Source organism: Scyliorhinus torazame, chromosome 21, assembly GCF_047496885.1.
Source record: "Scyliorhinus torazame isolate Kashiwa2021f chromosome 21, sScyTor2.1, whole genome shotgun sequence".
NCBI classification, from domain to species: Eukaryota; Metazoa; Chordata; class Chondrichthyes; order Carcharhiniformes; family Scyliorhinidae; genus Scyliorhinus; species Scyliorhinus torazame.
The window spans coordinates 87,574,534-87,587,237 of record NC_092727.1 but is presented as its reverse complement, the minus strand read 5'-3'; the positions used below and the strand labels follow the sequence as shown (position 1 = coordinate 87,587,237).

Here is a 12,704-nt window from a genome sequence, read left to right as displayed (position 1 = left end):
ATGAAGTTACTGTGAAAAGCCCCTACTCGCCACATTCCAGCGCCTGTTCGGGGAGGCTGGTACAGGAACTGAACCGGCGCTGCTGGCATTATTCTGTATTACAAGCCAGCTGTTTAGCCCACTGTGCACTTGAGTAAGGCTCTTCGGTTTCAGCGCAGAAATGAGCCATTCTCAATGAGCACGCTGTATGAGTGCTTGCTGAACATCTGTTGCTAGCCTTGTTCATCCTTTGCCATTGGGATCCTCGATTCTGACAGTCTCTTATTTGCAAAGGCTGGAGTGCATTTGCATATCTGTCATATGCCTCTGCTTTTGCTTCTGCAGGATGAGCTTCATCTGGAGCTTTCGATCAACTGGGGGGACCACCATGGAGGGCAGGGTTGTCCTCAGCTGCCTGTTCATCAACAATTGTGTTGCTGACAGGCCATTTACCAGCGGGGCTGACCAGTAGCTGAGCAGGGCGAGCTACATGTCTTCCCCTCTGTCAAAAGCCTTCGTGAGCAGCTGTTTAACTAAGTGAACGCCCTTCCCCGCCTTCCCATTCAACTGTGGATAGAGTGGACTCGATGTGCTGTGTTTGAAACCATGCCGGCGAGCAAACGCAGTCCATTCATGATTGCTGAAGCAGGGACCATTGTCCGACATGACGATGGATGATATGGCATGCCGGGCAAAGTTCGATTTTACCTGCTGGATCACACAGCCAGCTGTTGCATTGGGCAACTGAGCCACCTCAGGGCAGTTTGAAAAGTAATCGATGACAACCAGGTAGTCTCTCCCTCGAAAGTGGAACAAGTCCATACTGACATTGTGCCACAGGCTGGCAACAGCGTTTTCCACTTGCATGAGCTCCTTGCTTTGCCTGCAGCAGAATTTTTGACAGGTATCACACTGCTCCACCAGGAGCCTTTTGGCCAACCTTTTGGCAGGAGCCTTTTGGCCAACCTTCCTTCGATACCTGGTTACCTTTTGAAGCACCGGATCCTTGGCCATTTCTGACTCAATGAGCTTTGATTTCTCATCAGATATCGGTAGTGACGCAGCCACCATGTTGACATGTGCTTGAACTTCGTCCCCCCCGGACAGACTTCATTTACGGATGCAGCTCTTGAGAGTGTGTCAGCGACAGCCAGAAATGTGCCTGATGTGTAGATCAAGTCGAAGTCAAAGTGCTGGAGTTTCATCATGAGCTGTTGTATCCAAGGGGACATCTGGCATAGGTTCTTGCGGACTATCGCAACCAGCGGCCTGTGGTCCGTCTCAGCTAAAAATGTGGGCAGTCCATACACATAATCATGAAACTTTTTAAGCCCCATGACAAGTCCCAGGCATTCCTTCCCGATTTGTGCATACCTGCATACTGTGTCGGTCATGACCCTTGAAGCATATGCTACCGGCATTCAATCCCCATTCGCACTTTGTTGCAACAGCACTGCTCCAATCCCATCTTGAGATGAATCCGCATCCGTGGACATTTTGGTCTTCTTGGCTGGGTCAAAAAAGACCAGGACGGGCACCGTCGTCAGGGAAAAACAGAGCGCTCTCCATTCCTGCTCATGTTTCAGCGACCACTGGAAGACCACATCCTTTTTAATGGACTCCCTGAGCTGCGACGTCTTGGAGGCAAGGTTGGGAATGAACTTTCCAACAAAGTTGATCATACCCAGAATTCGCAGTACACCCTTTTTATCTGTGGGCCTTGGCACCTTAAAGATGGCCTTGATTTTCTCAGCATCCGGCTGATGGCATCCTATATCCTAGAACAGCGATGGCATCCACACCGACTTGGCATTTCGCCTGATTGAGTTTGAGGCCATTTTTGTTGACTCTTTGGACTACTTGAAAAAGCCAGGCATCATTTTCCTCATGCATGGATCCCCATATTATGATGTGATCAACATATGCAAGGACACCCAGCAACCTTCCAATATGTGTTCCATGGCCCAATTAAATATTTCCGATGCAGAATAGATTCTGCAGGGCATCCGCTGAAAACAGTATCGGCCAAAGGGCGCATTGAAAGTGCACAGTCTTATACTTGCCTCATCAAGCTTGAGCTGCCAGAAGCATCCAGCTTGCTGAAGCATGGTGCTCTAGCCATCTCGCACACAATTGCCTCCATTTTTGGGATGGGTTAGTGCTCTCTTTTTATGCTCGCGTTGAGGTCCTTGGGGTCCATGCAAATCCCCATGTCCCTGTTCTGTTTCTTAACACATACAATCGGGTTCACCCAGTCTGTGGGCTCTTCGATGCGCCTAATGACACCCAGGGTTGTCATCCGCTGCAGCTCAGCCTTGCATTTCTCCCTCCTCAGGGCAGGAACCCATCTGGGTGCAAGCACCATCGGTCTCGCATCCTCCTTCAGTTGTATACGGTAGGGTGCCAAACCCCTGAAATACCTCAGAGTCTGTCTTGGAGATGGTCTCCACCGAGGTGTGTTGGGGGGGGGGGGGGGGGGGGGGAGGGGGGGTTGCCATGCAATTTGCAGTGTACACCCTCTTGACTAGCCCAAGCTCTTCACAGGTCTGCACCCCAATGAGTGATTCATGCTCCATCGCAATTACAGAGAATCGTATTTTGTGCGTTACCTCTTTGACAGTGACATCCAGCTCGCATTCTCCCACGGTTGTGATCTGACACTATTGTAGTCCTTGAGAATCATTCCTGCCGGAGCAATGTGAGGTACTATCTTTAGCTGCTGCAGAATCAGGTTAGCTCTTGCTCCCGTATCAAGCTTGCACTTGATGACCATTCCATTGAGCATTACCGAGATTGTCCATCTGTCCTCGATGGTTCCGACATTTGCCTCACTGTGACTGCAGACTGTAAGTGCCACATCTTTGTCCTGGCTGGCCAATCGAATTGTCCGATTCATTTTTTATAACCGTATTCACAGCAGCTCCGCCACATTGGTAACAATTTCTTTGGAAAGCAGGACATCACCGCTGCGGATGTCTGTTGCCACAGCTTGGGCACAAAGTGGCGGATGAGGCTTGCTGCCCAAAATAGTCGCAACTAACGAGACCACATTTCTTGTGATATTCAAAATGGCTGCCCCAATGAGACCACATTTCATCTGGTGCCTATTCTCGGTCTATTCAAAGTGGCCATCCCCATCGCGAGCACGTTTCTTTCGACACCGAATGGCAATGTGCTCAAAATGGCTGCCTGCATCGGGACCGCGCTGATGTGTTATGTACTCTGGGCTAACACAGGCTGCAACTGGATGCAGCTTTGACCAAAAGATACTCCAGAACTTGAAGTTAGTTCAATCTGATTTATTGAACTAGTAGTACAGTTAGCACAGTTCTCTATGAGTTCGACTCTCTGCTAACCTAAGTGTGGTTACTTTGTCTGACTGAACCAGACTAGCTCTTAGCCACGTGCTGGAGGTGTGCTAGTGTACATACACCCCAACTCACTCTGTAGATATTCATCAGTGTAAAGAGGCGGAGTGTGAATGCCTCATGCCTTTTATCGTGAGATACCACCCCTGAGTGTCCTGCCTGCTCATTGGTCATGTCCTGTTCTCTGTGTTCATTAGTTGCCTGTCTGTATATCATTATGTGCATGTTTGCATATCATGACACGCGCTTCTTACTAAACTGTGTCTCAGCATTTGTGGTGCTGAAGGAACCAATCCGCTGTGCAGAGAGCTCACTTCCTGGCACATCCTGATGGTGGCCTCCGCTGTGAGGTTGTCTTCTCGTAGCAACTGTTCTCGTAATGCAACATCCGAGATCCCATAAACGATTTGGTCTCAGATCATTGAGGATTGCAACTGTCCAAAAACGGGTTTTTAATCGCAGATCCATTGCAAAATTGTCAGAGGATTCATTGGGCTGGATTCTCCGCCCATCTGCGCCACATTTCTGTTTCACCCCGCCGGCGGGATGCTCCGTTATGCCGATCAGTCAATGCATTTCCCATTTGGGGCTGCCCCACATTGTCGGGAAGCAAAACAGAGCATCCCGCCGGCGAAGAATCCAGCCCCTTGTCTTTCTGGGTGCGGGAACAGAACACGTAGCATTCAATAATTTAATTTCTTCTACGCAAACAGTGACAATCAAAACATTGAATCACCTCCTCATAACTCTGCTCGCCGTTCTCAAAGCCAAATGAATTGTAGAGTTCAAACGCTTGAGAACCTGCTGTCGTTAGCAGCAACGCAACGTGCCTTCATCAGGCCGTGCCTGTAGGCCTTGGCCCCCCAAAAAGGGTTCAAACTGCTGCTTAAAACCAGGCCAGTTTGAGCCCAGATTGCCCGAGACTTGAAGCGGGTGGGGTACCTTCAAATCATCCATCTCACACTTCACCATCTTGCGTTGCGTGGAATCGCAGATCCTTAGATCACCAGGTTGGTAGAGCGCTTCATCTGGTTTATTTTATTCCACCGTGTGGTTTGTCTTTCTGTGGTTACCTCTAGTCCTTCTGCACTGCTGGTATCATGTTATGTTTGATGGCTTCCCTGATCATGAAGGACACATAGAACATGAAGATATGATTGGTACAAGTATTTATTTTTGATACGCTGGATGGTAACCATGCATTTCTATGTACAAACTGTTCTGTCTATGTTACTGTGAAATTAAGGAGGGAGATGTCTGTCCCCTTGTCCCTCCTACCGCAAGTGCCCGCGTCTCATCCGTCTGTGTCCAAATATCTGTGTCTATATGGATGTCTGGTTCCACCTGCTGGCGGGAGGTCATGACTGTCCCTACATGTATTGGTCAGAGGCTATGATCACTGGTGCTGTTCTATACAAATATATATATTGGTGCAACTATGGGCAGTTATACATAGATATGCCTATGCACATATAACTACACTGGTCAGTTTGGATCTCCTTTGGTAGACTCATTCGGGAGAAAAAAGAGACGAGTTCCTGTGCTATATTTTTGGTTGCAGGAGTAAAAAGTGGATGACTTCAGGATAACTTGTTGCAGAATCGACTATCATTAAGATGTATTGGTATCCCTTAGCTTACATGATTAAGGACCAACTGGATCAATTCTGATGCGTTCAAAGGGGGTGTCAAAATTTAGGAGGTGGAATGAGTGGACACCGGTAATCTGGCTGGTAATTTATCTGGAGGACAGTGGTCTGGCATTCTCTGCAGGTTCTGCAAAACTGTTCCACACTCCTGTATACCTCTGGCCAGTACAGTCAGTTCAACAGTCACTCCTTAGTCTACTGTACTCGCAGGTGTCCCTCCCCTTAGTAAATGGCAATGAGCGGGTTCAGCCCAATGTTTTGGTAAGACATGGATGCCAATAGCTGCTTCACCTCAATTTCTCCCCTCTTATCAATTCTATATAGCAGCTGGTTCTTTACTGCAAAATAAGGGAGGGTTAGAGGCCTGTTTAGTTTGTTCTGTTGCCCATCAATCATTTGCACTTGTGCCCAGGTCCGGTTACAGTCTGGGCATAGAATCTGCAGTGCAGAAGGAGGCCAATCGGCCCATCGAGTCTGTACCGGCTCTTGGAAAGAGCACCCTACCTAAGCACACACTTCCACCCTATCCCCATAACCCATTAACCCCAGCTAACCTTTTTTGAACACTAAGGTTAATTTATCATGGCCAATCCACCTAACCTGCACATCTTTGGACTGTGGGAGGAAGCCGGAGCACCCGGAGGAAACCCACGCAGACATGGGGAGAACGTGCAGACTCTGCACAGACAGTGACCTAAGCCGCCAATCAAACCTGGGACTCTGGAGCTGTGAAACAATTGAGCTAACCACTGTGCTACCGTGCTGCCCTCAATCCTCCATCTGCAGTCCTCCATCTGGGCTGTCCCACATTCTCCCCGCCATTCCTTTACCTCCAGTTCTGACAGTTCAATCTCTGATAATTCAATCCTTCCATCTCTGCACTTGTCTCAGCTTCCAGGGATTCCTCAGCGATGGGGGGGTCATCCTTCTTCTCTCTGAAACACACAGTTTGGGGCCCCTCTTGCTCCCAAAATGTCTGGGACAGTCTCAGCCCACCAGCACTGGATAAGGGAGAAGCTCAACGAATCCCGCCATGGCCTGATAGATTCCCCAGGGGGGGTGGAACTGGAGTGAAGCTAAAGGGTAACTCCGGGTATCCCCGTGTACACAGGTTACCTATATAGTTTCCCTTCCAGGAGGACAGATTTTATCTTGAGGAACAAAATGCCCATGCTGCCTGAGCCCAGTAAAATATCCAAGTTCTGATGTTCCACTTGGATCTTCCAGACTCTAGGTGCCGTATCCTGGCTGTATGTACAAATTAGGCTTCAGACCATCTCATCCTCTCTCGTTCTACCTTGCTCTCTCTGGTAATGGCATTGTCGAGCAAGGTGCCCCATTATTCGACAGGCATAACATCAGTGGGCTTTTAGACCTGGAACTCATATCGTCAAAGTATTCTGTAGATATCTGGCCCTCCATCCCTTTGGGCACATCCATCATCCTCAGGTTATGCCTTCGCGACCTGTTCTCCAGGTCTTCCACCTTGGCTTTCAACCCTCTGTTGATCTCTGTCATCTTCCCAGCTCTCATCCACTGAGGTGAAATTGTCACTATGCCGCGACAAGACCTCCTCCATTCATTTCATTTACTCCCCCTGCTCCCGCACCATCGTCAAAGTTCTCACCAACTCTTCTCTCACTGGGCCAAGGGTCTCACCCATCCACGCCTTAAGTGAGGCCATCACCACCGCCTGATGCTTTTTGAAATACTTTGAGAACAGCCTTTCAATTCCTCAGCCATCACCTCTGTCATCTTCTCCATCCTGATTGGCACGGCCCCACGTAACGGTCTCTCTCCTGCCATCTTTCCTCCTGTTGCACCCCTCCCAAAGGTCGGCAGTGGACTTTCGCTTGCTGCCTTCTTTCCTGGATTCTTCTTACCCGGTTTTGACATTCTATAAATGCCCTACACCTCCCCACAGCTCCTCATGAACATATCCTCAGCAAAAGCTGGACTAAAAAGGTCATAAAAGACAGCTCTGGCAGGAGCCACCAAACATGCGACCTCCAACTACATCTCGTAACCGGAAGTCCCAGTGACCTATTTATATAATCTAAGGGTTTGCAACTGAACCTCATCTCCATGATTGACGTGGTGTACTTCCAGGTTGATGGCCGCCAGTTCCTTCTGGGCTTGCCGGTGGCAATCTTATCTGAGGCCTGACTGTACTCAGAGGCCATGTTGAGTGAGGGACAGACACAATCTAAAAAGTGAAGGAGCGAAGATCAGAAATACTGCGTCTATAGTACCCCTTGTGATATTGCAATTTATGAATGGTAGAGAGATAGTCAAAGGAAAATGGGGCCTGGTAGGGATCTTCAGGTGGGAGCAGAGGGCATGAATTCTTTGGATATGTTTATCCTACTGAAGAGAATGTTGCCATGGGTTTAAAGAGGCTGTGACAGTGTGGAATGAAATTGGCTAAGAGATAGAAGCAAAGTTTGGGTTGCAGATTAGGTTATGGAGTTCCCGTTTGTTTTGTGCCCATGTCCTTCCAGATGGTAGAGGGAGCACATTTGGAAAGTCAACCTTTCTATTTTTAAAAAAAATATATAATTATTAAAGTTTTTTAACACAATTTTTCTCCCTTACAAACAATAACCCCCCCCGTAACAAAAAAAAGCGAGAAATCGCGCAGAGCAAGATATATACATGGCAAAATGATATATATTACACAGCTTTGTACACTGGCCCTCACCCTTACGTGCCAGTTTCCCCAACCCTTCATGTTATCTCTTGCTCATCCACCCTCCCAGGCAGTCCCCCCTCTCAACTCCTCTCCAGAACCCCTCCAGTGCCGGGCATGACCAAAACATATGGACATGGTTCGCCGGGCTCCCTGAGCACCTTCCACATCTGTCCTCTACCCCAAAGAACCTACTCAACCTCGCCCCCGTCAAGTGCGCTCTGTGGACCACCTTAAATTGTATCAGGCTGAGCCTGGCCCACGAGGAGGAGGAATAAACCCTACCTAGGGCATCAGCCCACAGACCTTCCTCGACCTCCTCCCCCAGCTCCTCCTCCCATTTACCCTTCAACTCTTCTACCAGCGCTTCCCCCTCTTCTTTCAACTCCTGGTGTATTTCCGACACCTTGCCCTCCCCGACCCATACACCCGAGATCACCCTATCTTGAACTTCTTGTGCTGGGAGCAACGGGAATTCCCTCACCTGTTGCCTCACAAACGCCCTCACCTGCATATATCGAAAGGCATTTCCCGGGGGTAACTCGAACTTCTCCTCCAGTGCCCCTAGGCTCGCAAACGTCCCGTCGATGAACATGTCCCCCATTCTTCTAAACCCCGCCCGATGCCAGCTCTGGAATCCATCTTCCCCGGGACAAACCGGTGGTTACCCCTGATCGGGGACCACACGGATGCTCCCATTGCACCCCGGTGCCGTCTCCACTGGCCCCAGATCCTTAGCGTTGCCGCCACCACCGGGCTCGTGGTATACTTTGTCGGCGAGAGCGGCAGCGGTGCCGTCACCAATGCCCCCAGGCTCGTTCCTTTACAGGACACCATCTCCATCCTCTTCCATGCCGCCCCCTCTCCCTCCATAACCCACTTGCGGATCATCGCCACATTTGCTGCCCAGTAGTAGCTCCCCGGGTTTGGCAGCACCAACCCTCCTCGGTCCCTACTGCGTTCCAGGAACCCTCTCCTTACTCTCGGGTTAAAGTCAACCTTTCTAAATCACTGGCCAGACACCAGCTGGAATATCATTGTCAATTTTGGGACCGCACTTTAGGAAGCAGATACATGCCTCAGAATGCGTGGGGAGAGGTTGATGTGCAAGAAATTTGCAGGACTTTAGTTATGTGAAGAGACTGGAGAAACTAAGGGTCTCCTTAGAGTAAAGAAGGTTAAAGGGAGATCAAATGAGTTGTTCAAAATCATGAGTGGTTTTGATAGAGCAATTAAGAGAAACTGCTTCTAGTGACATAAGAGCTAATAAACAGAGGACACAAACTTACAGTAATTGACAAAATAACCAGAGGGGTGGTGAGAATGTTTTTGAAATGGTGAATTCTAATGTTCTGGAATGCACTATCTGAAAAGGTGATGGAAACTACCTCAATAATAACTTTCAGAAGAAAATTGGATAAATATTTAATGGCAAAATATGTGCAAGGCTTTGGGAACGTTGTATCAGCCATTGTTCACATGCAGGTAATACAAATTCCAACCTCCATCCTAATAAACAGTTCTTTGTTTTTACATTCGTCAAAATTGAACATTTTATCTCCCCTTACCATTGATCTATCTATCCAATAATAATCTTTATTGTCACAAGTAGGCTTACATTAACACTGCAATGAGGTTACCGTGAAAAGCCCTAGTCGCCATATTCCGCCGCCTGTTTGGGTACACAGAGGGAGAATTTAGAATGTCCAAATTACCATCAGCACATCTTTCGGGATTTGTGGGAGGCACCCGGAGGAAACCCACGCAGACACGGAGAATGTGCTGACTCCGCTCAGACAGTGACCCAAGCAGGGAATCGAACCTCAGACCCTGGGCGCTGTGAAGCAACGATGCTAACCACTGTGCTACCGTGCCGCCCTCTAAGGAATTAGGTACATTTTGACACTTTTATATCTGCAGTATTGGGCCTCTTTGGTAAGAAAATAGATTTACGTTTTTACAGATCCCTACAGTGCAGAAGGAGGCCACTCGGCCCATCGAGTCTCACTGACCCTCCAAAAGTGCACCCTACCTAGGCCCACTCCTTCATCCTATCTCTGTAACCCTGCACATTGATCATGGCCAATCCACCTAACCTGCACATCTTTGGACACTTCCAGCTAAAAAAAATAGCTAAGGTTAATTCCACAATTCCATGTTTTTAACTGAGATTGTGCTCCTTTTGTTCACAAACTAACAATCTGAGCCAATTACCTTTGTGAGGTCTACAGGACGTGTCAAAGCACTTTAAAGGCAGTGTTATAACTCTGAATAGCCATTGTTGTTTCAGAGGCAAACATGCCAGAGAATTTGCATTGGTCAAAATCCCACATAAGAGTTATTAATGACCAGGTCACCTGTTTTTAGTGCTGTTGTCCAAGGGAGAAATGATTGCCGGGGCACAAGAACTTCTTGCTCTTTTCTCAATAGACATAGAATTTCACAGGGAAGGCAGTTTAATGTTTCATCCAAAATGCAGTATTTCCAAAAGTGCAAAATCCCTACACACTGCTCAGACGTAGTAACCATGGTAGGGCCTCATCCTCTGGCCCATAGTGGAGTTTGGACCTACATTGCCTAGCAATGACTCCTAGTTGAGAATAAAGTCAACGAGGAAAAAAAGTAACATGCTGCATAAATGGGACTGAGAAATGCTTGTAATTTATATTTCTTAGTTAAATTTCCATTGGATGGGAGATCGTATTAAAGGTATTTTGTTTGTACAGAGCCCTTTATTTACCTGGAAGTTTCCTTTATTGTAGAGAACGCTCTGATGCCAGGAATCCATAGGACCCTTTAGAAAAAGCCAACACATTCGCTTCACACGGAGCATCCTTCAAAGAGCCAAACACTTTGTTTGAGAAGAATTTGTTTTTTAATAAAATAATGTGCTGACACTTGTCAATTGATAGTTTTATACTCCAAATATAATTTGTACTTTATATGCAAGAATTGAAACTGTTATTGTGATGTAACCACCTGCAGAAATGTCTTCCATATATCACTGGTGAATAACAGTTCTTACAGTTACAGCTTCAAAAATAAATAAAATCTGAAACTAAGTATGAAATATAAAAATGCTACTGTCTGATAATGACTGATACAAGCCATGCCCCAGCAGCATTCACTTTATATAGCCACAGCTAAGCTTTGTCTATTAAAACCAAGGCATTATATTTAAGGAAAAGGGCTCTCAACTATAACTTCACCATTATTTAATAATTTGTGTAAAAATGTATGTAAATATCGACTGCCAATATGTGTTGCAATGGTAAACCACTGACCTGAAAGAGTGTGTTGCCGTGTAGCACGCCCAAAGGTCGAAGCTACTGCACAGGAGGTCACATCTACAAGTGTAAGAGTAATAGTTTGCTATGTATAGCTCAGACTGTGGTCAGTATATGTTTTGTTATATCCTTGAGCTAAATTTGTTTCAAAAATTGAACTATTCTCATTCATTTTGTGAAGGCAGTAGTCTTTCTATCCCACCAGTCATATATTCTGTCTATTGTGCACAAATGTCAATTACTGAAGACTATTACTCAATGTCATCAATTAGGCATGCCGACAGGCAAAACTATTTTCTTCTACAAGATGACTCTAAAATCAGTTGTGTGTATTATTTCAATTAAAGAGTATAATAAACATATGCACAGGATGGTCCAAATTACAGTACAGTGGTTGACTTATTTCTTGGATTGTTGCTAAATCTTGGCCCTGGATATCCGCAGACGGTTCTGATAACTTAAGTGCGGGAATGTGAGAGGGAGGACATGGTGCAGGAAGTTCACCTAATTAGGCTAATCACTAGCAAGCTCCTTTGCCACGATGGACATTCACCAGGAAGAGGGTAGAGGAAAAATGCGCTGAACAGCTACGGGTCCAGTTACCAGAACCAGCAACGTATTAGATTCATTTTAAGGGCTGATTTCCTCCCCCTCTTCAAGGGGCCTGATTCAGCAGGCATCCAGGCAATTATTTTTGGAAGGGTTAATGTCAGGACCAAGACCGGTATCCTGGGTAGGCTGAGACTTAACATGCTCGCGTGCTGGTGAAGCAAGGTCCCATCAAGTAGAAGCAAGTAGGAAGGCCAGGGCTGAGGAAATTCCTACCAAAGGAATGCCCCCCCCCCCCCCCCCGCCCCCGCCATCCTCCCGCCCCCCAGCCTCACCAAGACCACCCTTCCCCAAATGTCAGGGCACATGTTTTGGGTGGACAGAAGAAAGAAACTGACAGTCTGAGTGCACTTTACTGGACTCCCAGCCTATTTATACTTGGGATGCATTATTGGACTCTGCAGATTTTCAGGGGGTATGTTGTATTATTACTGTCTGCAGTAATTATTCTCAAATGGTCCTTACATATTAGTACAAATACCTATCTTTTCATTACCTTTGGGTTGAAATCATGCTGTGTGATATTAGTCACAAGCTCCTCTGTTACGATTTTAATAACAAAACTGATAGGTAACAATATCAGACAAGTGCATTTTGCAACAATACAATCATAAGCAATACTACGTTCGTCTTCTACAGAAATATCCTCCACATAAACTGGACATCATGTTTTAATGTTGTGAAATCACATAAGGATCACACACGACATTTTATCATGTTTGACATTTTCCTTTGTGGCTCCCTCATTCTCATTCAGTTTATAAGTGACATATTCAGTTTGGATTATTCAGAGCTCATTTTCTGTAAAATTAGCCAGAAGGCTAAAGTGATAGATGGAACAAAGAACAAAGAAAAGTATAGCACAGGAATAGGTCCTTCGGCCCTCGAAGCCTACGCCGACCATGCTGCCCGTCTAAACTAAAATCGTCTACACTTTCGGGGTCCGTATCCCTCTATCCCCATCCTATTCATGTATTTGTCAAGATGCCCCTATAACGTCACTATCGTCCCTGCTTCCACCACCTCCTCCAGCAGCGAGTTCCAGGCACCCACTACCCTCTGTGTAAAAAGGTTTGGTGCATGGCCACTTAGCTATCTCAACTTGTTAACCAGCCTGCACCATA

At 46.8% G+C, this 12,704-nt stretch overlaps 1 protein-coding gene across 2 annotated transcripts in view; it reads left to right on the top strand.

The window, feature by feature from the left end:
* The window catches only part of LOC140398391 (leucine-rich repeat-containing protein 37A-like), a 356,270-nt gene extending 344,933 nt beyond the window's left edge, over nucleotides 1-11,337 (top strand). For both annotated transcript variants that reach the window (XM_072487029.1, XM_072487028.1), the window contains one exon: nucleotides 10,447-11,337. In XM_072487029.1, the coding sequence (XP_072343130.1) occupies nucleotides 10,447-10,474 (28 nt within the window). In that variant the 3' untranslated portion in view covers nucleotides 10,475-11,337. The remainder of the gene's footprint in view (nucleotides 1-10,446) is intronic.
* Nucleotides 11,338-12,704: the final 1,367 nt, after the last annotated feature.